General features: G+C 35.6%; 2 protein-coding genes across 5 annotated transcripts; one reads left to right on the top strand and one right to left on the bottom strand.

Moving 5' to 3' along the window:
- Positions 1–5,046: 5,046 nt before the first annotated feature.
- On the bottom strand, positions 5,047–10,009 carry LOC127789514 (iron-sulfur assembly protein IscA-like 2, mitochondrial). Of its 3 annotated transcripts, XR_008020610.1 has the most exons (5): positions 9,599–10,009; positions 9,121–9,251; positions 6,231–6,339; positions 5,998–6,106; positions 5,047–5,466 (listed from the first exon to the last, which is right to left on the bottom strand). XR_008020610.1 is itself a non-coding variant. In XM_052318394.1 (4 exons), exons 1-4 carry the CDS (start codon positions 9,776–9,778, stop codon positions 5,404–5,406), a joined length of 483 nt encoding a protein of 160 aa, XP_052174354.1. In that variant the 5' UTR covers positions 9,779–10,009; the 3' UTR covers positions 5,047–5,403. The 3 variants fall into 3 exon arrangements, 2 of the variants coding, with proteins under 2 accessions (XP_052174354.1, XP_052174355.1); XM_052318394.1 differs by lacking the exon at positions 5,998–6,106; XM_052318395.1 differs by lacking the exon at positions 5,047–5,466 and having other exon boundaries at positions 6,079–6,101.
- A 2,622-nt stretch (positions 10,010–12,631) lies between these two features.
- LOC127789510 (uncharacterized) lies at positions 12,632–27,029 on the top strand. Of its 2 annotated transcripts, none has more exons than XR_008020609.1 (5): positions 12,632–13,217; positions 19,167–19,302; positions 19,378–20,100; positions 20,314–21,478; positions 26,100–26,236. XR_008020609.1 is itself a non-coding variant. In XM_052318390.1 (5 exons), the coding sequence occupies exons 1-5, from the start codon at positions 13,141–13,143 to the stop codon at positions 26,439–26,441; spliced, it is 1,164 nt and encodes a 387-aa protein (XP_052174350.1). In that variant the 5' UTR covers positions 12,640–13,140; the 3' UTR covers positions 26,442–27,029. The 2 variants fall into 2 exon arrangements, 1 of the variants encoding a protein (XP_052174350.1); XM_052318390.1 differs by lacking the exon at positions 20,314–21,478 and adding an exon at positions 26,416–27,029 and having other exon boundaries at positions 12,640–13,217; positions 26,100–26,301.
- The last annotated feature ends 773 nt before the right edge of the window (positions 27,030–27,802 follow it).

Here is a 27,802-nt window from a genome sequence, read left to right on the forward strand (position 1 = left end):
TGTTGCCATTCTTTATTATGTTATTGCCATTCTTTGTTATGTTGGGATTCATTACCTGTTCTTTTTGAAACATCTCAAGTTGCATAAGGAAAAGAGGTTGCTGAACTTGCTGTTCTTTTTGCAAAATTCCAGGCATGTATTTTTTATCCCAAATTATTTAGTTGTGTAATGTGGTAGAAGTGGATTCCATGTTGAATCAATTGCTTTATAATAAAGGAAAAAATTATAAACCAAACACATTTTTATTTTCATATAATTAGTAGAAATGGACAGAATGATAGAATTAGGAGGATGATAGAATCTTAATTGCAGCCCCTTAATTTTTCTTTTAAATTTCAAGATTGTAAGTTAATCACAAGACATTTTAACTCATTGTTTAACTCACTGTTTTAATACATATTAATTACAATTGTATTAATTTTAGATGGCTAGAGAAGAAGACACCAGTCACGCCACAAACATCCCTAGTAGTATGGATGATAGTTCAAGACCTACACCAATAGTACCAAGTCAAGGTAGTCAATCTGAAGCTGATAGATGTGCAACATCACTAGGAAAGGCAAAGAGAAAAACAATAAGAGATAGGTCAGATGTGTGGAATCATTTTACTAAGTTTACAAATCTAAAAGATCAAATTAAAGGGAGATGCAACTATTGTTCTAAGAAGTTCCACTGTGATCTCCAAAAAAATGGGACTACAGCTCTAAGGAATCATATGGGAACACGTAAAAAACACCCCCATGCTTTGGAAACCCACCAAATGCAATTAAACTTGCAACCAACTTCAACGACAATGGGGGTTGGGAAAGATGGGAAGAGTATGGGATTGGTAAATTAGAAATTTGATCAAGTGCTTGTTAGAAAGGGTTTAGCTAGCATGGTGATGGTAGATGAGATGCCTTTCAAATTTGTTGAGCATGAGAGGTTTAAGCACTTCATTAATGTGATTTGTCCAAAATTTCGAATTCTTTCACGTTGAACAATTTCTCGTGATTATTTTGAATTATTTAATAAGGAGAGGTTGAAATTGATGAATGAAGTAAAACATTCATGTCAAAGAGTTTGTTTAACCACTGACACATGGACCTCCATTTAAATGATTAATTATATGTGTTTGACGGTGCACTATATTAACAATAATTGGACATTGAAGAAAAAAAATTTAAATTTTTGTCCAATATATAGTCACAAGGGTGATGCTATTGCTATGGCAATTGAGAAGTGTCTAATGGGGTGGAAACTTGATAGAGTTTTGACTTTGATAGTAGATAATGCTAGTTCAAATGATGTTGTTGTGGGTAATTTCAGGAAAAAAAATGGCAAAATGGGATGCTAGCATTATGAGTGGTAATTATTTACATAGCAGGTGCGTGGCTCATATAATAAATCTGGTTGTGCAACATGGTTTGAAAGAGCTACATGTTTTATGCTTGATCTTTGTACAAGTAGTTGGAATAATAACCTGTAACAGGTTATTACTATTGATGGAGACCCAAGCCAGAGGATTGGACGAGGGTCATAATGTTTGTTAGAGTGTTACAACAATTTTATGAGCTTACTTTGCGGGTTTCGGGTACTTCATATGTCACCTCCAACACTTTTTTTCATGAGATTAGTACTGTTCATTGTCTCTTACATGAGTGGCAGGAAGGTGGCGATCTTGAGTTGAGTGAGATGGCTGGAAAAATGAAAGAAAAGTTTGATAAATATTGGGGGGATCCGGAAAAAATAAATCACATGCTTTACATTGTTGTGGTACTTGATCCTAGGCACAAGTTAGAATTTATGGAGTATACACTTCAGGAGATGTATCCAGGTGAGAAAGGGGTTGGTGCAGTTTTGTTATTAAAAAATGCCGTATATGCTTTGTATGAAGAATATAAGAAAAAATTGGCACCTCAAGGTGAAGTAAGAGAGCGGTCTCAAGTGTCTACTCCACCTGTTGTGGAGAATGTTGAGAAGGAAAAATCTACCAGACCAAACTTGCTTAGTTCTCATTTTAAGAAGTATAAGTATGCCAGTGATAGTGGGTCTATAACTATGTCTTCAGAATGGGATAAGTATTTAAGTGAAGTGTGTGAGAAGAAAACTGATGACTTTGATATTTTGAATTGGTAGAAAGTTAATTGTCATCGGTTTCTTATTCTATCTTCTATGGCTCGGGATGTGTTGGCAATTCCAGTTTCTACTGTTGCATCCGAGTCTGCTTTCAGCACAGGGGGTCGAGTACTTGATCCATTTAGGAGTTTTCTTTCTCCTTAAGTAGTTGAAAGTTTGATTTGTACACAATATTGGCTTCGGTCATCTACTACCCCAATGAGTGTTGAAAAATATTTGGATCATGTTGAACAACTTGAAGAAGGTAAACTCATTGTTACTCTTTTTTTTTTTTTTTAATTTTAGTTCAATACTTGTTCCTTTTAAATTATTCAATTAATTTTGTGTATTGTTTTAGAATTGACAAAGGTTATTGTTGACAACCCCGCACCTATGAAAATTTAGATTTTGAAAATTCTTGCATTTATAAGTAAGAGAATTTGAACCTCTAAGTATTTCAATATCTATTGGTTATTTGGTTTGCTTTGGTTGACTATGTTGTTCGGATTTTTTTTTTAATTGCCAGCACTCTATGCCATAACCTATTTTGAAAATTTGTTTGTTAATTTCTATCATTTGGATAAGTCTTAGGTGACCTTAATGTATTTCAATATACATGGAACATATAACATGTGTGCTCCAAGTTGAGAGGAATATGAGTAGGTATTCATACACCTAACTGTGATATAGTTCTTTTGCTAGTGAGAATTTAGTTCTTTTGCTTTTTTGGTAGTTCAATATCTACGATTTTTTCTTGAGTAGTAAGAGTACATCTGTGTTCCCTCAAATGTTTTTTTCTGCAAATAATTTCAGTGAAGGTATGTTGCTGAATTTTTCTTATGAATTCTATGTTCGGGAATTGCACTGGAATCCATTAACTCAAGAAAAGGCTGTATGGATTTATTTTGGAATAGTTTTTTTGTTCTTGTTTATAAAACACAAGGGAAAATAAGATATAGAACGCTTGCTCATGATCACAGCTGTAGCAGATGATTAACTTTTTCTTGTTCTGCTTTTGAAGATTGATTTTCTTTTTTACGTCTTCATGCATGTTGACTTTTGTAGATGGTTAACTTTTCCAGTCCTGAATGTATTCTTCTATATATTGGCTCAAGTGCCTCTTTAGAGTCAAAGTTATAATGTACTTAATTGATCATAGCTGATTCACTTAAGGCATTGTTATGACCATTATGTTAGGTGATCTGTTAGGCAAAAAGCCTTAGTTTATGTCTTAGCTGCTTAAGAATTGAAAATTAAAATTTACAAGAAAAAAATATTAATGGACAAATTGTGAAGGTTCAGGGATACCATAGCAGTGGAGTAATCCACGATTAGATTTTGTTAGTTTTCACGATTAGATTTTGTTAGTTTTCAAGTTTCATGCTCACATGGGCACTTCTTGTTCAGAGATATGAAGAACTTAATTGGGGAGGCTTCCTGCAGGATTTGCCAAGAGAGCTTCAGCACCACTGTAACAGGTATATTTTACAGCCCATACTTTTCTCAATTGCCAGTCTTCGCTAAATTAGTATTGAGTACGAAAGTCTCCTATAATGCTTTCAGAATGAGAAATAATAGCTGTTGTATTTTCCTTTTTTGTCTAGAATAAGTATGTAGTAATGTTGAAATTCATCTGCTTTCAAACATGTTGAACCTATATATTATGTTATGTTTGTTATTATTGAAGTTACTTTTGAACCATGTAGTTGAGTGAAATATTATTGCTGAATGTATATTATTGTTTGAAATCTTGATTGCAAAGCTGAAAGCTCTAAAATTTTCAGTATTAGAAATCTTGAATTGCAAAGCTTTGTTTCCCAATTCAGTTAGATTAGATAGGACAATGTAGAAGTTTTGCCTATATACATTTCGAAGGTTCAGTTAGATCGAACAAACCGACAGAATCGAAGAGTTCGGTTCGGTTATATAGTGGTCGGTTCTCAATTCGGTTAGCAATTTAAGCAAAAATTCTATTAACATTTCGGTTCGGTTAAAACATTTTTAGAATTCGATTATTTCGGTTATTCCATTGGTCTTGGTCGGTTCGGTTCGGTTATTGTTTTCAGTTCGATTCGATTCGGTTATTGATTTTCGGGCGATTCGATTTGATTAAAACCGAATGCACACCCTTAGATATAATGGGAAACTTTGCCCTGATTGAAAATATCATCAAGATGGCAATGAGAGCTACAGGGTTGGGGGGTGGGTGATGGCCGCGACCATGGTTGGGGGGATGGGTGATGATCGCAGCCATGGCAGTTGGTAATGACTGCCATGGTCGTGGCCTTGTGTATGTGTATATATACATATATGTAGATAGAGTTGAGTGTATATATATATATATGTGTGTATATATATAGGTTTGGGACAAATACAAAAGAGCCGTTTACTTGCATTGATGATAAAAATTAAAAAGATATTTTTTTAATTGTTTAAAGATTGAATTTTGAAGTTTTTTAGGTGAGGGACTCAATGTCATATTTTGTAATAGTTGAGAATGTATTAAGCCAATTTTTATTGACCAGGGATGCAAAACCCAGTTCCTATTGCGCTGGCGCTTCATTCTTGTGCAGCGAAGTGCCAATATCATATTCTTTGACCTCCTTAGGGCCTATCTGCACCATCTGACTTCCCTCGGGTCATGTATTCTTTGCACAATTATTAAAATTAGACCGAACTGGCTGGTTGGACCGGTCAGACCATGAATCACTCACCAATTCCGTCTATGTGACAAAATAACGCATTTTATATATTCGTAAGAACCTTGGTTCTTAGATAGAGAGAGGGTTTATTTCATTTCATGTATTTATAAATCTTTTATGATCATAAAATTCCATCTATGCAAGGTCTGGTCGACTCGGTTTAATCTTCTTTAAAAATTTTAGATATTAACCATCACTCACAAAATCATAAGTATAAATGAGGCACAAGGTACACTTACACCATTGGCTGCTGCTAAAGCTTAATCACAGTTCCATTAGCATATCAACAATTCAACATCGACAGTCTCAATCAACAACACGCGATACCTTATAGAGATGAACCTTAAGGCAAACCCTACACTTGGACAAAAATTACAGGATGGAGAATGAGGCTTTAGATATGGCACTGGGGGGACTAAAGTTGTTGGGCATGTAAAAGTTGTCCAAAAAATTGGTTTAGAATTGAGAAATTGAATCAAGATTGTTTTAGAAATAATATAAGAGATGATCAGTACCATCCCCCAATGAAGCCAAAATGTTACTGACCTCTTCATCATGCTAATAAGAGGCTATGGTTTCTCTCCTACTACTCCCTCGTAAACTATTATTTTACCGTAAAGGAGCTTTTGCAGCTGCATCCGCCAACTGCACCTGGATTGGCAGATACCTGTTCATCAAACACAAACTTAATTACTGGTATAAAGTGGACAATCATTTTCAAAGATAATTATGAACCAAGAGCAATAGCAACCATATATTAAAAATAATAAAAAAAAAAGACTAGGTTTAAAAAAAAAAAAAAACAATTCAAGTGAAAGGTGCATCATCTGTATTTTTTTCATTTGGCGAGGACACAGCCAGCAACCACCGCCTGGGGTTGAAGAAATTAAGACTTTATGAACTCAAAGGTTTTGCGGAAGCCATGAGGACTTGATAAAAATCAAATTCACATAGCATATTCTTATAGTTAGCATCACATGCACAGTCCTGTGAGCTATTTGCTCTTACTGGTAATCAAATTCTTGAATTGAGACTTAATTGCAATCGACATTTAGGAAAGGACAATATCTTAACAAATTGATTAATATTTATCTCGTTAAATATTAAAAAAAAAAAAAAAACAGTTCTCGACCTCTGTTTCAATGTAAAACATTTAGCTATCACACTGGATGATTTAACTAGAACAAATGCGCTAAACCTTCTAAAGCTTTCCCCCGTGCCTATGCTACACTCTCCTGGATGGCAATTAATTCCATCATCCCTGAATCAAAATGAGCCTATCCAAATTCATTGGCTTCAAGACTTTGCTACAGATATAAGCAAAAATCACAAATGATCAAATCCAGAAAATGATAATACTTATTGCAGAAAAGCATGATGATATCCATAAAAAAAATAAAGTATGCATGCCTAAAAAAATACGGTGCATACCTGGAAAGCAGAGCGGATCAACTCCTCAACATAATCAACAGTTGAACCTTTTACAAAATCAAATGAAATTTTATCGACGACCAATTTAGCCCCGTCCTTCTCAAAAATTCTACATGAATTAGAAGAATAATTGAGATGACAGTAAACGGAACAAAGTCAACAAAATAAAAGTTGCGAGATATGCTCAAATATGTTATTTTGTAATAGAAGCTTGGGCTGTAAATGGTTCAGGAGTTGCTTAGTTCCAACTTTTTTGCTTACATGGCAAACAAACAGGTTTCAGCTCTTGATTTGAGATTGTGGAACAAGAAACAGCAACAACATATCAAGCATTTACTGAACGAGCCAAGGCAGAAAATGTCCAAGCTAGGCCCATCTGGCATACCCATGTGGCTCTCTGTTTCATGTGAAATAAAAGGTATTTTATCTGATAATATGGCTTTGGCTATTTGGGTGGTAGCCCTTGGTGCATTTTTATAAACACTTGCCAGAAAATAAAATTCCCATTAGGCATATCGAATAAAATCTGGCGTACATTTTGATAGGCAAAATATTACGAGACCTTTCACAGAATTCAGGTCAATTAAACTAGGCTCCAAACCCTGCAATAGAAAGGTGTCCAAGCAAATAGATTCTGAATGTGGCTCAATGGCCAATGGGTTTGCCAATCCTAGAATGGAGTGGAACCCCCATTTTGCTCACAAACTGGAGATCTCAGGTGTATATGGTCATTCTAGTAGGATCCCTGATTTATGTATTGGAGTTATAGATTTCAAGAAAGGTGGATGAATTGAATTACCTTTTGCAATTCTCAAGTTAAGTTTAGTTCTCTTCAAAAGCATGGCCAAAAGGGACCCACTGTCTCTAGGGTTTTAGATAGCTCTAGAGGTTTGAGACAAGGAGACCCAATATCTCCCCTACTCTTTTATCATTGCTATGGAGGTGATGAGATGTTTGAATGGTATGGGAATACTTGTGGAATGGCACAGGATTTCCAAGCTAGGGACAGAAGACCGGTAGGTGGGGATGTTGCAGCTGATTCACTTGTCTTCTGCAAATGACACTTTGAAAGGTGAGGGGGAAATGGCTGAGGGTTTGAGTTGTGTCCTACTGTGTCCAAAGCTAGTGTTTAGAAATAAATTACATGAATGTAAGACCATTCTTGTGAGGGTGGCAGAAAACATGACTGTCTTCCCTAATAATTACGGGTCCAGGGTGGATTTCTTGTCCACTTTCTTTTTGGGACTCCCTTTTGGTTCATCTCAAATCAATAGAAGATGACATGCTTTGGAGATTCAAGAAGAGATTGTTAAATGAAAGACTTCTCTCTCTGATTCAAAGGCTTGAGAGCTACAAGAAACTTTCTTTTGGGAGGCATGCGCCATGATTTCAAGTCCTGTTTACTTATTTGGCATGCATGCACCTACCATGCAATGAAGGATTAGAAATTTTGTTATGTTCAACAAAGCTCTAGTAGGTAAGTGGCAATGGAAGAGGATAGATGAGCTGGATTAGGGAGTCAGCATGATGATATAGCATGGGGCCATATGGATTGAGCTTATGCAAGGTATTATGAAAGTTAAGAGTTTACTGTTTTTTTTTTCCACCACAAGGTGGACGATGACAGGAGTGTTAGGTTGCGGCAAATCAATGGTGAAGTCAGAACCCTCTCTTTATCTTTTCAGATTTGCAGCTTCATAGTCTTGATGGCTGACTGCTTTTACTTGTCACCGGCTAGTATTTTGTGGATCTCCTTTAGTATCGCAGTCGATAGAGATTAAGTTAGCGACTCCATTCTGATCTCCTTAGGAATTGTATAATTAAGAAAAGGAAATCAGGAATTTGACGTTTAAAAGGATTTTAAATTCTAAGAATGGATGACCTTGGTTTCCTCATTTTACAGGTCCACTATGGGGAGGAGGGCAGGGGAACCCTTCTTTTCCTAGAGGTTCCAATAGGAGAATATGAGATGTGGCTCCCTTATGAGGAGTTAACAGCATTCTTTTAAAGCACAGAATGCTTCTGTGCATAGAGTGGAAAAAAACAGCATTAGCATCTTTGTATTATTGCTTGTCACTTTTGGCTTAGCACGCTACTCCCTTTTCAGGTGGTTCTTTGTAGAGGTCTTTTGAGATCTATGTTTCCTCATTGATACATGAGTTTTTTGGCCTCTGCTCTTTTTGGTAGTCTGTCATGTGTAAAAGGTTTTTTTCTGCTTTGTTCTTTTCACATACATTATTTACTTATCAGAAACCAAATAATGATAATAACAATAAGGAGGTAACAGCAATCCAAAGAGAGTGCGAACAAACATTTCCTGGCTTCATTTGAGCCTGAGCTGTAAGCTCTCTCTCGAGAATCTGCAGGGCGATACGAACAGGCTAATACTCAGCTGGGTTCTATTTGTTGCCCAAATCTCTTAGAAGACAAGGGTTAAGAAATTAGATCGACAACAAACCACAATCAAACCAATTAATCACACACAAATACAAAATTTTACATGAAAAATTCAAATCCAAATCCAAATGGGAAAAACCACAAGCTGAAAAAACAAAATATCATTAAGTAAATAATTACTAGTACAAAAGTGATATTGTTACACCCAAAATATCACTAAGCAAATATTACTGCAATAAAAGTGATATAACTGCACTAATTCCAAAGCATTGGACATTTATTTATAGACTTAAAATTATCTATATATGCACACAAGAAATCATATCCTAATTAGAAAATGATTCACGAGAAACTTCCTTCGGATGAGATAAATCTTTAACAACATTCTAATCAGACTCAAATTTAAAATCATAATCACAATCAAATTAAGAGTCTTAAACTTAGTCAGGTTTGAATTTAGAGTCACAATTATAACAAACAGATGAAGACAAACCGGTCATCATCTTTGGCTTTCTCATCAAGAGAGAAGTCGTATTGGAAGCCAGAACATCCACCAGCTTCTATGCTCAACCGCAGGAATTTTCCCTTTCCAGGAGTATCATTAACTTCTAACTCTTTCATTTTCTGCAACATGTTCATAGAGTAAGCTCCTTAAATTTCCAACAGTAAACTCCCAAACTAAGCAACATGACTCATCACAATCATGTGGACGTTGAAATCTAATTCTTGTTTTGTACATTAGAATGTTATGAGCAATATCAGAAGGAACATGTACATCAAACAGAAGATGGTCAAGTCTCGTTTTTTCATAGGCTTTCCCTCTCATTTTCCTTTCGCTCCGAAAATTCTAGTTCCAAGCATAGCGAGGGAGAAATCAACCTCCCAGTGCCACTATTATATCCAAATAGAAGTGTGCCTCTGTGGGCGGCATTGTTAAATATATAATATCCAGGTAGAGAGAGAGAGAGTACCTTGACACAATTGTCGGTCATGTGAACGGCATCGAGAGATGGCGATTGAAACGGGGAAGATGATTGGACTTTGAGCACCTCGGAAAAGGATGAAGAGCTCATGAATCTCCGATTCCATCGAAGCCGAGACTCGAAGAACGGCGTCAATCGGCGCACCAGCGATCTCGACGACGATGACATGGCTCTTCCTTCACCTTGTGTTCAGGTCATCGCATATGCGCATATGTACAACGTTGGGCGTAATTCAGGATTCAGCCGCCAGGAATGGAATGGCCAGCGAGTCGATGCGTTGCTTTTAGTCATGTGGGGGTTCGAAGAAAAAGCCTGTGCGAAATTGGGTTCTTCCTTTCTAACAGCCACGCCAACCAACCACGAGTCGTCGTCCGGTGTCCTCGCTATCCTCTGCCACGAAGAGGGATTCTGCACTAAAATAAATAATAGGGCCAAACTTAATAGTTTTTATCGCTCAACTTTCACTTTATTTTTTTGTTGTCAACATTGAATTTTTTTTATTTCAATTATATTTTTGAATGTAATTTTTAAATTAATTTAATTATTATATTTTAATTTTTATTATGTGATAACTCAAATTTTTTATTATTTTAATTATATCACTAAATTTATATTTTTGAGTCAATTTAATTTCTTGTATTTTAACATAAATAGAGTATAACATATATTTTATTATTTTACTTTATCTAAATATGATATGACGTGTACTTTGTCATTTTATTTTATCTATTCTCTTACACATAAAAATATAGAAGTTTAAATTGACTCGAAAATATAAATTTAAAGGTATAATAAAAAAATTAAATTATAAAAAAAAAAGTAAAATATAAAAGTTAAATTAACTAAAAAATCATGTTCATATATATAATTAAAATAACGAAAAGTTCGAGTGACCACACAAAGAAACATGAAAGGTTAGAGCAAACATATGGATTTGGCCAAATAATAGGGTAATGCTATTTCTACTTTGATTTCTTATATTTATGAAATTATATGTATTTCCGAAAATGGTTAACTATTATTCAATGTATATTTTATGTTTAAATAAATTGTATTTTTTATTTTAATAATTTTATCAATTAATCATAAAATGTATAGGATTTGAATCATTTAATTAATAAATAAAATTGTTTTTATATTAAAAATAACATAATAAATATATTTTATCTAAAAATAAGGTATATTTATTGGTGTTTAACTATTAATTTATATAATAATATTTAAACTAAAGACAATGGTTAGTATTACCCTTCAAAAATTAATAATATTTTTTATAAAGTATTAATTACTTTTTAAAAATTATAAATATTTTTAATATGTACATAAAGTATTTATAGTTTTTAAAAAATATATTTTGTACTATGTAAAAGTGTTAATAATTTTTAAAAAGTAGTTTATAATTTATAAAAAATGTATGATTAATTCTTTTAAAAAGCACTTATAATTTTTAGAGTGACAAAAATTAATGTATAAATAGTATTATAAAAAATAAATATATAAAATACATACAAAATAATATATATATATTTTTTGATTAAATTCAAATGACACTTGTTAGATTTGGCTAAAAAGTATCAACTCCTTTATCATTAAATTCATGAGAGTTAATTTTATTAAAATTTTAAAAATATTATGTTAATTATATAAAAGTAAAATAAAAATAAAATGCTCCGTGTGAGTTTAAAAATTGGTCAAAACGCCAAATCACAAGGGCTTGCAATTGTTAAAAAGTTGTTGTTGGGCTTTATTAATGCAAAGCATCAGTATCAGCCTGTAGTCACAGATCAGCGCTCATCCTCGAATGAACAAGAGCCCCACTACACTTATAAGCTTAGTAGTTGCGGGCGCAACCGATGTGGGATTGAAAACCAATGCTACAACACACCGCCACAACCTCCTCCCTAAGTGTGGTGGCGCTCTTGTTCTTTGAGGGTGAGCGCTAATCCATGGCTGTAGGCTGATATTGATTATTTGCATCAACATTTTGGCGTCTGCTGTGGGAAACCCTAGGCCTTAGGCCTTGGTCGAACCACCTTTTATCATCCCTGAGATAATTTACGCCCAAGAACGCCACCATATTTAGGGGGGTAGGCTATGGCGGTGGTGTTGTAGCACCGATTCTCAATCCCACATCGATTGCCTAGGGGGTAATTACTGAGTTTATAAGTGTGGTGACACTCTTATCCTTTAAGGGCAAGCGTTGAACCGTGGTTGTAGACTGATGCTAATACTTTGCATCAACAGGCTCTAATCACTAGATTTTGATCAAAATCTAAATGCATTTTGATATAAAGAGAGTAATACAAGAAAATAAATAATGTTTACATATTTTTTCCAATAATGAAAAAGATGGAAAGAATTATGGATTGCAACTCAAAGATGCAGAAAATAGAGTTTGTTATCATAGAGATGTATTTATTTAAAATCTAAAATGAATTTAGAAAAATGATTTTAGTTTGTTTTAAATTTGAAATAATTGAAATAATAAGAGCAAATATTTTTTTAAATTCTTCAAATTCATTACATTTTGAGAAGAGAGACAAATATATGGTTATTAAAAAAACTCTTCCAATATACCTCCAACACTATTAGTCTATCTTATACCATTTGACGAGTTAAAAGATTAAAAAAGTAAATATGAGTTTTTATGATATATATCAAGTGGTTGGGTCATGATAAGTTGAGATTCGTATCAGTAGGTTGTGGGTTTAATTATTTATTTTGTGCAATGAGACAAAGTCTTTATCAGTGATTTAATTTTTCTGCTAAAATTGAGGACATGAACAACGAGAGATCATGTAAGGATGATAATATCAAAAAGATGAAAAAGAGAGGAAATGAGATATGAACGAGGGTAATACGGGCATGTTTCATGCTCCATTAATGGCAAGAGAGTTATATGATATTTTTAAAAATACAAAAGTTTTCTTTTATCTTAAATCAAAGATAAAAGAATATAAAGGTACTAAAAAAACAAAAAAGGGAGACGGTATCACGTGAGGCTGTTTAGTGTCACGGAGATGGTATCACGGAGATGGTAGTGTTTCCTCCCCTTCAGTTTTAAAAGGAAACTTTGTCCCAAACGAGTCTCCCGGCGAATTTCCATTGGCCGAGCAGGTGTTGTTGCTTCGGCGCTACCGCAGTTGATAATTACTCGCCATCTTCCCCACTTGATCGAAACGGCGACAGAGAGAGGTCTCTCTCACCTTTATTTCTTCCGTTTCGCTTTCCTCTCTGCCGCTCGTTCTTCCTCACAAACCTAAAAACCCTAAAATTATTCGTTTTTCTCCTTGTTAATTGCTGAAGGAAATTTATAGATGTTCACGCTCACATGTATAGAGAATCTCGAGCTATTGGCAGATTGAATTTCCATGGTTTCTTCTCATGTTCTTTCTGTTCTAGAACGATCCATAGCTTAAAGCTTGTTTCAGAGCTCCTGTTCGATATATTTTTCTTTCCCTGATAATTTGCGCGTTCTGCGAGTATTGTCATTCTTAAATTGGTCGATTTTGGAGCGAACTGCGGAGGAAATGGCGTCGAGCTTCCGACAATGGGAGTCGGATCCGCTGTTTTCCGCGGCTGAAGTCGTTCAAGACGCCGCTGATAGGTCAGTGCTTTGACCACTACGGTTTTGTTGTTCGACCCATTCGGAAGTTCTCACTGTATTAATTCTATATTTCACAAGCAATTTGTTACAATAGACGTGCACATAATGTACAGTAACTGATGGTTGGCTTTGAATCTTTTTTTTGGTTTTCCTTCTGCATTAATTGCTAGAAGTAACTGTTACTGAGATCTGGCCAGTGTTGTTGGCGCTCTTACCTCAGCTTCTAACTGTTCAAATTCATAGCGCATGGAAAATTGGAAATTAAGAAATATGCCAGATTATGACACAGGGAATCCCTTTTACATTTCCATATCATGCTCTAACTTTTAATTTTATTTCTGTAGTGTGAAAATCATTAGTGTAACTCTGAATGACAGTGAAATTCTAGATGGAAGTGAAAAAGAAAAACCTCCATTGCATGATCTGCAATCACGCAGGAGATATTTAACTAATGTGGAACAAAAAATTAAGAGATTATTTGCATGAATTAAAATTTTGAAGCAGTTTGTCATGTGTTACATCTTAATAGTTGTGGGATCACGTTTACATTATTCTGCAATTTTTCAAGGGGACAAAATAATTTATTTTGGAAAAGTTGAAGCTACCAAATAAGAATTTACTCTTGGCATGCATGTGATTATTGCTATACTGTGAAAATACTCGATATGTAGGTGATTTTTAAATGGATAGGTAGTAGGTAATAGTTTATGATATTTACCTGAACTTGAAAGCTGCTTTTGCATAACTGGGCTTAGAAAGAAGGGGGATTATGGATTATTTTTTCAAAAGGAAGGGGAGATTATGGATTGATATTTTGGATCAATCATTCAAAAAGGAGAGATTATGGAGGATGTTAATCATAGAATCAAAGTAGGATGCTTAAAGTAAAAAAGTGTGTCCAACAACTTATGTGATCGTAAAATCTCTTTAAAGTTATTGGACAACTATAAGTCCATCTTTGGAGTATGGATCAAAATATTGGGCAAGTAATTGCCAATATGTGTGTGAGAAAATAATTATGAGAGAAAAATCTAAGAGATTAGTTTCTTAGTGTGTTATTTATAATAGGCACAACGGGTCTAATAACCTACGGGTTTAGCCTATGGGCTTAGCCAAATTACACATAGTTATAACAAATAAATAAATAAAAACACATATAACAATATACAATATATCTAATTATACTAATAATTCTAATACTTCCCTTCAAGTTGGAGCATAGATATCATATGCACCAAGCTTGTGGCAGATATATTCTATTCGAGGACCATTTTGAGACTTGGTGAAGACATCGACAAGTTGATCACTGGAGTTAACAAACTCTGTAATATAACACCTTCAATAAGTTTTTCTCTAATAAAGTGATAGTCGATTTCAATATGCTTAGTTCGCTCATGGAACACTGGATTGGAAGCAATGTGCAAGGCAGCTTGATTATCACAAACAAGCTTCATAGGGGACACTTCACAAAACTTGAATTCCTCCGGGAGTTGCTTAAGCCAGATGAGCTCACAAGTTGCATTAGCCATAGCTCGATACTTTGCCTCTGCACTGGATCTAGCTATTACATTTTGTTTCTTAGTTTTTCGAGAAATCAGATTTCCTCCCATAAGAACACAATATCCAGAGGTCGACCGACGATCAAAGGGAGAGCCGGCCCAATCTGCATCTGCATAACAACAAATATCTGTGTGCCCCTTATTCTCATAGAGTAACCCTTTACCCGGTGCTCGTTTGATATATCTCAGAATCCGGATAACAACATCCTAGTGAGAATCACATGGAGAATTGAGAAACTGACTCACCACACTCACAACAAAAGCAATGTCAAGACGAGTGACTGTGAGATAGTTCAGTTTGTCTACCAATCTTCCATACCTTCCAGGATCTGAGTAAGACGCCCCCTGTCTCAGCAAGAGTTTGACATTTGGATCCATTGGGGTGTCAATCGGTTTGCAGTTCACCATACCAGTTTCTTCTAAGATGTCAAGTGCATACTTCCTCTGAGAGATGGAGATTCCATCTCTTGATTGAGCAACTTCAATACCCAAAAAATATCGGAGTTTACCTAGGTATTTGGTCTGAAAGTGCTGATGGAGATGTTCCTTTAGATTTTGTATACCAACCTGATCGTTCCCTGTGATAACAATGTCATCTACATAAACAACGAGGTAGATGCATAAAGAAGAAGAATATCAATAGAAAACTGAATGATTAGCTTCACTTCGAGTGTGACCAAAGGCTTGAACCACAGTGCTGAACTTGTCGAACCACACTCGTGGAGATTGTTTCAGGCTATAGAGAGACTTCTTGAGTTTGCAGACTACATTGGACTCTCCCGAGCAACAAAACCAGGTGGTTGCTCCATATAAACCTCCTCTTGTAAATCATCGTGAAGAAAGGCATTCTTAATGTCCAATTGATAGAGCGGCCAATAACACGTGGCAGCCATAGAGAGAAATAGGTGAACAGAGGGCATTTTAGCAACTTGAGAGAAGGTATCACTGTAATCCATCCCATAGATCTGTGTAAAGACTTTGGCAACCAAGCAAGCTTTAAGACGTTCTACTTGTCCGTCGGGGCCCACTTTAGGGGTGAACACCCACCGACAACCAACGAGAGTCTTTCCTGGTGGTAAGTGCACCAAATCCCAAGTGCTAGTAGAATGCAAAGCACCCATCTCATCTAACATAGCCTGGTGCCAACCAGGATGGGACATGGCTTCACCTGTGGTTTTAGGAATAGAAACAGAAGAAAGGCTCGAAACAAAAACACTATAAGTAGGTGACAAACGATCATAACACAAAAAATTATAAAGAGGATGTGGATTGCGAGTAGACCATGTACCTTTGCGTAGTGCAATAGGAAGGTTGTCGGGTTGAGGATCCATGGCAGGAGTGACCATTGACGGAGAGAATGAGTCAGGAGAGTCGCAGTCAAGAGGAATGCTGGTGCCAAGAGTAGGATGAGGATGACGGTGATAAGTAAGAAGTGGAGGAGTCCGGGAGTGTGGACCGGAAGATGGAAGTGAAGGGTCCACCAATGAGGAGATAGATGGATTTGATAGGGGCAACGAAAGAGAAGGAATAGGCAATACCTGGTCAAGACACTGTGAATCAAGCTAAACAACCGAGAAGAAGGACTGTTGTTCAAAGAATGTGACATCAACAGACATAAGATAGCGGTTCAACTCAGGAGAGTAGCACTTATAGCCTTTCTGTAACCGGGAGTAACCGAGGAAAATACACTTGAGGGATTTGGCAGCAAGTTTATCCTGTCCTGGTGAAAAGGAATGCACAAAACAGATACATCTAAATACACGAAGTGGAACAAAATAAAGGGGCTGGGAGGGGAACAAAAGAGAGTGAGGCAATGTTGTCCTTTAACATTGAAGATGGCATGCGATTGATTAGATAACACGCAGTAAGAACAGCATCTCCCTAGAATTTGGTGGGAAGATTGGCATGCAAAAGTAGTGTTCGTGCAGTTTCAATGAGATAGCGATTTTTACACTTGGCAACACCATTTTGTTGAGATGTATAAGGACAAGAAGATTGATACAGAATGCCATGAGTAGTCATAAAAGTAGTAAATTGAGAAGAAAAGTACTCAGGGGCATTATCACTACGTAAAGCACGTATAGAAACTCTAAACTGTGTTTTTATTTCAGCAGTGAATGTCTGAAAGATAGAAAATAACTCGGACCGACTCTTCATGAGAAACAACCAAGTGCAACGAGAAAAGTCATCAATGAAAGTAACAAAATATGAGAAACCAAGAGTAGAATTGACACGACTGGGCCCCCATACATCAGAGTGCACAAGAGAAAATGGAGCCTTAGTCTTAGTATTGACACAATTGGAAAAAGAACTACGTGCGTGTTTACCACGCTGACATGACTCACAATAAAAAATAGACAACAATGACAAACTATGAACTAATTTCTTCAATTTGGAGAGGTTGGGATGACCAAGACAAGAGTGGAGAAGATCTGGGGAAGCAGCACTGGTGCAAGCCATCGGCATAGCAAGATGATAGTGATCCTGTGACTCACGTCCGATGCCAATTGTCCGCCTTGTACCCTGGTCCTGTACACAAACAGAGGTAGGAGTGAAAGTGACTGAGCAGTTAAGGGTTTTAGTAAGCTGGCTAACTGGAATCAAATTGAAAGGACTGCTAGGGACATATAAAATCGAATTTAAAGATAAAGACAAAGTGGGTGTGGTTTGGCCTATCCCTTTAACTACAGTTTTGGTGCCATCAGCCAGGGTAACTATAGGCAAGGTATCATAATAAGGAAGTGAAGAGAAAAGAAGTTCATTACCACACATATGATCAATGACGCCAAAATCTATAATCCAAGGACCAAGAGATGAGCTTTTAGCAATGCAAACAACGGGATTACCAGGATGAGACTGCTGGGTGGCTTGAAACTTCAAAAAGACATCATACTCAGCTGCAGACATAGGTATCAACTGTGAACCCGATGCAGATTGGGTAGAACTAGGATCATTCTGGAATGCATGAGCTGCACTAGTAGATGATGTAGGCGGAGCAGCGGGCCGACCATGTTTCTTCCAACACTTGTCCTCAAGATGACCCAGTTTCTTACAAAAGGTACACTGTGGACGTGTCTGATTATTATTACGGTCTCTATTTCCTCCTAAGTGAGAAGCCTGAGACACAAGGGTTGAAGATTCGGCTGGAGGAATAATATGAGAAGAAGAGGACATACCATGTGCACCGATCATGTTCAACAACCTTTTAAAAGAGTCCTTCATGGTAGGATTAGTGGAGCTGGTCAAGATTTGATGCCTGATGGCGTCAAATTCTGGTTTTAGATCGGAAAGAGCAATAACCATAAAAAACTTATCTCTTTGAGCAACCTATTCGGTCTTGGTCGTAGTAATGGGAAGAAGAGTATCAAATTCTTGCATGATAGCCCGAATTTGTCCCAAATAAGATTCCATGGACGACTTTTGCTTTAGATTCTTGATATTAGAGACCACAGTGTACAAACGCTGGATGTCATTTGTATAACATTCTTCAGCTTCTTTCCACACGTCAACACAAGTTTCAAATGGTCGAAAGAGTTGCATGATGGATGGATCAATGGACTGTCATAGGAGACTGCATAACTGGGCATCAACTTGTTCCCATCTAGCCCGATTGGCTCCCGGCACACTTTCAGCCTTTGTGGTAAGATGATTGGCACAACGTGCCTAATAACCTATGGGTTTAGCCTAATTACACATAGTTATAACAAATAAATAAATAAAAACACATACAACAATATGCAATATATCTAATTATACTAATAATTCTAATAGTGTGCAAAATAAGAGTGTAGCTGAGATAAAAATGTTATGATGGATGCGTGACCATACAACAAAAGACAAAATAAGAAATGAGATCATATACAATAAGATTGAAGTGGCACCTATTGAAGATAAGATGTGGCAATTACGTTTAAGATAGTTTGAACATGTGAGGAGAAGACCAATAGATACATTTATGAGGAGAGGGGTAAAATTGACAAAGTTCGTAGCAAAAGAGGAGAGATAGACTAAAGAAAACTTGGTAGAAACCCTTAAACATGATTGCAAGATATAATGACCTAACAGAGTATATGACCATGGATAGAAATTGGAGGATTGGAATAGATGACTCCACCTGGAGGGATTAAGGAGGCTTGTGTTTGTTGTAGAATGCTCTCAAAACTCTTTTTTTTTTTTTTTCGTTTGATAGTAAAGTCATATTATATTTTGTGCAAAGGTGTTTTTTTTATGCTTCTTAAGATAACTATTGATATCTTATATATGCATGAAGATGTGGACAAACTATTTCTTAGTTTTACCTGGTTTTTGTCATCCATGCTTGTGGAATGTTTATAAGTGGCATTTATCATGCATTGATAATTTAATCTTTTTTTTTTTTTTTCAAATTTAGGATGGAATCACTTTTTCGTCTGTTATCGCATGAGCAAAGTCTTGGTCAAGAAATCCATATAGATGTCAAGTTACTTAAGTCAATAGAGTATCATAGACGTGATCTTGCAACTACACTGGAAACAGCAAAATGGCAGGTACTTATCAAATTTAAGGCTTTCTTTTGTTTATCTTTAATTTTTTGTTTACATACTTTTCTTTTTCACGAGCAGTTGGAAGATTTTGAAAGAGAGGTAAATCTATTGGCAACACTGGACAGGTCCCATTCAAGGGAAAACACTATTTCCAGATACAGGCAATTTATAGAAGCCATTACGGAACAAATACTTAATGTGGAGAAAAACTTGGGGAGCACATCAGTGGGAGATTTAAGGAAAAGCATAAAGTCGGTAAATTTTGATGAACAAGACAGGCATGGGCTGGAATTGTTTCTTTCAGGTGAAAGTCCAAGTGAACACGTTGCACGCCATGACTTGGAAGATAGTAATATCATGAAAAAGTTTCTTGATCCAACAATGACATCCAGTTTAAATGATGAGATTATTGAGAAAAACAGGGGTGATAACTTAAATATTAATGGCCATGTGCATTTAAACCACAATTTTGATTTAATGGAGAATAAATTACAGAAGGTGGACTCCCATTATTCCACACAAATGAATTTTGAAGCACCACCTTCTCTTCAAGAGATCGCTCCTAATAGATTTGTTGAAGATGGGGGTTGGGATCTGGAGGCAAATGGGGCCACTAGTAAAGACTCCTTCTGCAAAGACAGGTTGAGATGGTACAACGGCCAAAGGAACATCTTTGGGTCATTGAGCACTCCCTGGTTCACTTATGGCCGTAGGGATAGTAGGAGTTTTACGAAGAGACAGAAAGATGGTGAAGAACAAATGCATTCCCCAACTTACATTAATCCGTCTCATGCTACACTGGTAAAATTTATGTTTGCATCAGTGCTGCAAGTTGCTAGAAAGCATATAGAAGATAGTTTTTTGAGCCCTCAGCTTACAATTGACCAACTTTAAATCATAAGTACATGCAAAATAATTTGTTTCCTAATTACACAATTTCAGTTCTAATTAAATGGGTATTTTGCTTTAATTTGACTGCAAAACAATAATTTTCCTCCAATTGATTTTGTGCAGATGGTGGAATTGGCTCTAGGTCTAAAAACAACATATCAAGCCTTAGTCCCACCATGTTGGGTTGGTGGCTGTAGGTCTAAACTTAAGCAAAAAAATTTACAGGGTTCAAATTTCTTAAGAGAATGATGTAGAAGTGTAAACCTCATCTGTTTATTTTGTTGTCTCATATGTGAACTAAGAAGTGGCATCAATAGTTTCAATGAAGCGTTTTTACTCCATCATCTATTATAGGACTATAACCATTACAATAGGATACTGATCCTTCTCTGAACAAATGAGTTCTGTTGAATTAAAAAATGCTCGAAATAGCCAGAACTAAAGACTGTTCTCCTTTGCATTAATTTGGAGAAGGGTATCCACTGGAGGATCTGGAATGGTTCCAGCAACCTGAAACAATGCAGTGATGCACCATACATGTAGATTGAAGAAATAACCTTATGGGCTAAAACAATCCCCATGACAATGGCAGTGCGATTGATTCTGAAATGATTTGGTCTGGTTGTATCAATTGAGAGTATAATTTCTGTGTTTATGATTACAAAATGGTTCTCAGTCTTTTGTTATTTTGTGTGGATGATATGTTAGTGCTGTCAAGAGCATACTGGAGTCAAGGGAAGTATGTGGGTGTGCTAAGAACTTCTTGGATATTGAGATCTGTGGCTAGAGAGAGAAAAAATTATGGATGTCATAAAAGTTATGTCAAGGAGGTAGTACAGAAGTTTGGCCTGAATAATGCTAAGTCAGTGAGAAGAAATTGGAGTTATCTACTAGTTAATGGCAATCAACAGAAGAAGCAAGCAAATGCCTCCCAAAGGTTCCATATGTTAATGGAGTTTGATATTTGCCATATGCAGCAATATTTTAGTAGCTTGGCTTATTACATCAAGGTGGCTGGTCAAACTGTATGATGAATCCATGAAAAAAGCATTGGAAGATGGTCAAAGGGATTTCCAGGCACTTGAGAAGAATTAGAATTTTGTCCTAGCATGGCGTAATTAAATGTTAGCTGACTTACTTGGATGACATGAGGTGTACTATAAGAGGTCTGTTCTCACTTGCAGGTAAAGCTATTTGTTTTCGATAGATCCACACATCCTCATAGCCTGCTACATCTGATGCTGAATATAGTGATTGACTGACTGAAGTTGCTAAGGAAGCACCATGGGTAAGCATAAAGTAGGATAAATTTCAGTTGCATTGGTGCCATTACTTGGGAACTGATTGGTTTATCTTGTTAGAGCCAAGGGTATGAATGTCAGGCTTAACATGATAAGGCTTGCTGACAGAACCTATTTCTGTGGATGAGTTGACATTGCTAGGTTATAATATCTTCTGCATCATAGAATATGCATTAAGATAAGATTGTTGGAGATAGTGGTTGCTCATATCTGTATCGGATGTTATGCTATTTCCCAGTCCTAGGGGTCCTCGGGCAAGCAAAGACAAGACCTTAAAAGCTTGGATTAAGACATGAAAAAGAGTGGTATAGGATTTTTTGATGTGGAAAACTCTTTTCAGACTAAATCAAAACAATGTATTTGGGCCTGGAAACATAACTCAACCATAGCATGAGCAATAAATTAGTATAATTCACAATCTTCAAGTAAACTCTTTTTTGATCCCTTAATTAGATATCTCTTGTCTAACCAATTCTGGTATTTGCTTGTCTCTGCTTTCACCCCATTTGTGACCCTGGGCGACATTTTTCCTCTTTTTTGTTGTTCCCTACTTCCCATGTAGTGAACTTTTGGGGGCCCTTTATTTGATGTAATGCTAAAGGTCATGCTATGGACGTTGAAAATGCTATTCTTGTACATTAAGCAACTATTTCAAGTGAAAGGAAAAGACATCAAATCTAAACCTTTCGGCACATGGAACTAATAGGACTATGGTTAGCAAGCTTTTCTGCAACATACTATTTTATGTTTCTATTATATTTTCTTTTAACATATTGATGCTGGTTTCCATATAGAGAGACTAGTTTCTTCTTCACATTCTTCACAATCAATTCAAGTGGGAGCTTTATTGATTTCTGTGATGATGTTTGCAATTGAAAGTAATTACATATAACCATGCCTCGTAATTATATTTAACTAATATTTTTAATCTTGAATATTTGTACTTGCCAAAAGTCACATATTTTCAATATCCCCCATTTAGTGATCATGTTGCAACATCCAATATACTTGTCCTAGGCAGATCTATTTATCATCAGATTGACTGTTAGAGGTTCTTCTTGAGAGCATGCAACTGCCTACATCAAGCAGATCAAAACATATTATCCTCAGTATTGTTATTATTTTGATAAGCAAAGAGAAAAACATACTCTACCTGTTATGTAAAGCGTCCCTTCTATAGGGGTTCTTGCTAGCCCCTGATGGTTAGTTTGTAGATTGTTCTTGCAAAGTAGGGAATCTAATCTCAGTCCCTCCCTCTCCCAACCCTTTACTTAAAACTCAGAATGCTTCCTCTCTTTATGTGATGCTTTTAAGTTGTAATTCTGTTTCTGATTTTTGCTGAACAGAATGTTAATGTCACTTGAAAAATATTTGGAAACTAATTTATTAAGCTTATCATTAATGAAAATTTAGTCAAATAGAATTCTGGTCACTTGCAAAAGAGGGAGAGGAAGACCAAAGAAAACATGGTGGGAAAACCCTTAGTGATACGGTCACCAATCAAGACCCGGCCCAAGATTGACTTGACCAAATCGGAATAATATCGCCGGAATAGTAGCGCCAGAACAATATTTTAATACTTCATATGTTTTAGAATTCTACTTGATTTATGATTCTATTTCATGTTTCTACTTGATTTAAGATTCTACTTCATGTTTGATTAGGGTTTTATTTTTATTAGGATTCTAGTTGACTTTTACTTAGGATTTATTTTTATTAGCATTTTAGTTGGATTTTAATTACAAATATTAGATGGATTTGGATTAGCCAAACACTATAAACATACCTAGAAGTTAGGGGTTGTAATCAAGTTTTCTCAATCAAATTTCAGCAACCTATTTGGGTTTTTTTAGTAAAACAGTTTTGTTTTTGCATCTTCTTGAAAGTTAAGATTCGGCCATTGAAGTTTATTCTTTTAAGGGTTTATTTTGATGTGTTTTTTTTCATACACGCGCTATACACTGCGTCACTTAGATATAACATAGGATATAATGACTTTACAGAGAATATGACTATGGACAGAGATTGTTGAAGATTTAAAATTCATATATCCGATCCCACACAGTGGGGTTATGGTTGTTGAAGATTTAAAATTCATATACCCAATCCCATGTAGTGGGGTTATGCCTTTTGATTGTTGTTGAATTCTGTTCACTTGGTTTTGTATAGAAGTGTTAGTGTCTGCTACCTTTAAATGGAATGATTTGACTTCTAAAGCTCTTTGATAAATCTAATACAATCTAAGCAAGAATGACAACAACAACAATAATCGTAAGCCTTAAATCTTATTAAGTGGACTCGGCTACTCAGCCATGTCTATCCATGGTCATATCCTAATAACCTAAGAAAAGAGCAAAATACTATTGACTCAAGGAAGTCAGTTAAGTGTGTTAGCTAGTTGATCAAATAACCAAATGAGCAAAAAACTGTTAACTCTAGGAAATCAATTAAACTTTAGCTAGTTGCACTTAGATAACAATAGTATCAGAAAACAAAGAGAAGGCATGCCCCTCCATAGATTTTGATCTTGTACCATACTGGTACCTACTGGCACAAATCTTACCAAAACAACCTATCCATTTCGTTCTGCCTAAGATACCTGTTGGTAGGGGTTGGTACTGGCCAGTATGTGGTACCAATAGTGGGTGCCGCCAGTACCAATAGCATTGCCCTTTTCAAATTTAAGAGGGATGAAGCTCCTCCTTGCACAGGTCCCTTCCCTGCAAATTGTAGGAATAAGAATTCCTCACAAATTGCGGGGAATAAAATAATAAAAAGGTTGGAAAATTATTAATGATATGTTATATCATTCAATTAATTGTATAATTGAAAAAAAAAAGGAGAAAATATTAATTTTGTTAAATCCGTACATCTTTAAAATTTTTATGTTTTACATTTTTATAGGTTATATCATTAATTGTATCATTTATTTATTTCTTACCATCAATTGTGTAATTTACTTCCCTTTAATATAGAGTAACAATTTTTTTTTTAATTTTTTACTTGTTGATTTAGAGGCATTGTTATATTATTATGTCAAATTATTTGTTTAAGCAATGCTCTTGACAATGAAAATAATTTTATATGTTTTTGCAATGTGATTTTGCATAAAAATTGTACTTATATTTTTATGATATATATTATTAATTTATTATAACAAAATATTCAAAACAGTGCTTGGTATTATTTGGTACCAATATTATACTGAACCAACAATAAATCAGATACCTTGTCTGGTACAACATCAACAGCTACATATTTATCATTTTCTTTTGGCATCAGTTTATTCATGTAATTAAGCAGAAAATTCTCTTTGATTAGGAAAGCTGGATTCTTATTTAATATAATGGGTTTTATTTCAAGTGTCCACGGTTCTTTTTAAGTTGATCTGTTAGTTTACTTTGCAACCACGTTGACTAACATACTACTGAAACTTGCTGCAATAGAGGATGCTGGGACCTTTTGGGGAGAATAAATGATTTTACTTCTTCAGTTTCCCTGTTATTTCCTTCCCGGGGGGGGGGGGGGGGGGGGGGGGGGGGGGGTGTCTACACACTGCTTTTCTTGTGTGTTTTTGTGTTGGCCTGAGTTAGTTTGGATCCACCTTACTGCAGTTGGTAACTTGGTATTGTCATCCATTGGCTACATAATTCCTCTGACTAGACTAAAACACATAAAATCTAATATTCATCTTGCATTTTTTTTATCAGAAGGAAAGAGATTGGCAAAGACCTTGACCTTAACTAAAGGTTGTTCGTTTCATGTCTAGCTATAGGATTTGAAAATGAATCCCAACTCTTGCATGTATTCAGACAATATCCTCTTTAATGTTCTAGTTCTCTCATCTTCATCCAATAGTTTTAACTTCTAATTTTTTTTTTTTTGGGGGGGCAAAGAAACCATGCTGTCCATTCCTTTGTAATCTTTCTAACAAATTTAAGCTCCAAGGTTCATCCATTGTTCCTTGGGATCTCTTGTGCTGACTGGACATGATAGAATCTAGTCCCCCTCTAGCTAATTACTTTAAACTTTTTAGACCCATTAGCTCACATTGTACACACACAGGAGCTTTATTGGAAGTCTTGTAAAATGTCAGGTTGAGGTTGATTGTTGACTATTAGACCTTTTTGTTAGTATTAGTGAAAAAATTAGGTTTTTTGTCAGAATATGGCTATGATTTGAGGCTCTAACTACACCAACCATCATCCTGTTCCTGGGAGGAATAAGAAGTTAAGACTTCAACCAGGATTCATGCTCTTTCATTCATCCCAGAAACCCCTTCCACTGAGTATCCTGCTTGTTATAAACTAATGCAAGAGTCACTAGCGTGTAATATATTAAATGCTTTAAATGAAATAAAATGACCTAGGAACCAGCAGGCTATTCTGAATCTAATAAAACAGGGTTCACTGTTGGGAGGATAAAAATGATGAGTTCAGCGTTAGCTTTTCCTCCATATGCTTCAAATTCTTATGATTACCCATTTGTTTACTGGTTTTGTAGAATAAAAAAATGAGATTAATTTTGGGATACAGCTGCTTGAGATTCTTATGATTAAATGCTGAATATATCTGCATTTTTTTTTTTTACCGTGCTTTTGTTTGTCAGGGTAGTTCTAGACAAATAATTCTAACTCCTGGATTCAGCTGTTTTCAAAGATTTTATTTCGAGTTATTTGCCAGAGTCATACACTCCTGCCAATTGCTTGGTGAATATAGAGCAAGATATCGAAGATCACGATATTTTGTTCAAGTTAGTCGGTATTCTATGCGGTTGACATCAGCAATAATCCTCACTCTGATAGTTCTAGGTGAGCACGCAAATGAATTGGAACTATTTTTATTTAGACGACGCACTGTCATATCATTGGTAGTATTGATCAAACTACTTGACTCGATGCTAAACTTGGCATCAATATATGCAGGTATCTTGGCATCCCAAGTTGCTTGAGCAGCTGACTTCTGGTGACAGACAGCCCGCGCAGACCACCGATCTTTCCCAAATCAAATGTCAGCTTCTTGTTACTTGAAAGTTGGCTATTGTTGATAATCCTGCTACAAAAATCTTGGATAGCCACTTGTGAGTTTGCTACGATCACGATTCACAACCATTTCGTTCGTGTAACACGGCATTTGAGTAGCCAAATCAAACCAAGACTTGAAGTCGATTGATGTCTAGGAAAAAAAATGACATTGTATTGCAGAGTTCAATTGGTTCTTTGAGGTCTACAAGCTGAGTGACCATGGAAACTGGCCTTCCATTATTAACCATGGAGGCCAGATCCTGGCTGCCATTCATTCAGATCGATGCTGTTGCCTCCTGTTGCCTATTGTTTAGTTTGATATAAAAGGAAGTGGGTTTTTGTTTGTAACACATGTTGCTGTATTAGGCTGGCTCCCAGAATGGTTTTCAAATGCACAAGGGCGAGTCACGAACTAAAAGCTTTCTCGTGCTTGCATTCTGCTTCGGATTTTTGTTTATTTGCCAGTCAAATGTTTAAGAGGTTGAAATTTTCTGAGCCACATATTCAATCAAAATATCAGAGAACTTTTTAGAACAAATAAAAACATGGAAGATGAAACCAAAAAATAAAAACTAAGAACTTTGTGAAACAGTCTCTCTTGTGTTGGTTTTCTAATGTTAAGTGGAGGTATATTTTAATATTTTAAATAATTTATTAAATATTTTTATAATATTACAGTCTTTAGATTTTTTTTTTTTCAAATCAACTTTACCTTGTTGATTTTGATTATCTAAACATGCCTAGTTTTTTTGTTCCTTGTCGAGAACGAAGATATCATCTGCGTGATTATATTAGACGAGGAAGACTGCGTGGAAAGGAAGAACTGTTCAACTATAGATACTCCTTGTGTTGTAATGTTATTGAACATTGTATTGGAGTTTTAAAAGTATGATTTTTTATTTTAAAATTAATTACCAATTATCCATTTAGTAAGTAAAGACAAATCCTTATTGCATGTTGTGCAATACATAACTATATTCGTCAAGAGCACGCTTTAGATAACTTGTTCACTGAGTTTTCATCAGAGAATATGGTATTTCAAGATATGCCAGAATCAAGTCAAAATTAAAAAGCCATATAATTTGATGCTAGCCAAACAAGTTGAATGGAACAAGTTAGGGATCAAATTATTACACAAATATGGAATGACTTTTCAATAAGTGGTACATGATTATGTAGATTTATTTTAATGTGTTAGTGTTTGAATTGTTTTGATTTTTGTCATGACTATTTAAACTTGTAAATGTAATTCATTTACTATTGAAGTGTTTGATGTAATATTATTTAT

Source organism: Diospyros lotus, chromosome 14 (assembly GCF_014633365.1).
Source record: "Diospyros lotus cultivar Yz01 chromosome 14, ASM1463336v1, whole genome shotgun sequence".
NCBI classification, from domain to species: domain Eukaryota; kingdom Viridiplantae; phylum Streptophyta; class Magnoliopsida; order Ericales; family Ebenaceae; genus Diospyros; species Diospyros lotus.

Bases quoted from the DNA above. Each gene is read 5' to 3' on its own strand.
- LOC127789514 (XM_052318394.1), bottom strand. From the start codon at position 9,778: ATGTCATCGTCGTCGAGATCGCTGGTGCGCCGATTGACGCCGTTCTTC. The intron at 9,252-9,598 runs GTACTCTCTCTC...AACATGTTGCAG, and splicing joins TGACCGACAATTGTGTCAAG to AAAATGAAAGAGTTAGAAGT. The intron at 5,467-6,230 runs GTATGCACCGTA...TTTGATGAACAG, and splicing joins TGATCCGCTCTGCTTTCCAG to GTATCTGCCAATCCAGGTGC.
- LOC127789510 (XM_052318390.1), top strand. From the start codon at position 13,141: ATGGCGTCGAGCTTCCGACAATGGGAGTCGGATCCGCTGTTTTCCGCG. The intron at 19,303-19,377 runs GTACTTATCAAA...TTTCACGAGCAG, and splicing joins TGGAAACAGCAAAATGGCAG to TTGGAAGATTTTGAAAGAGA. The intron at 26,302-26,415 runs GTGAGCACGCAA...CAATATATGCAG, and splicing joins CCTCACTCTGATAGTTCTAG to GTATCTTGGCATCCCAAGTT.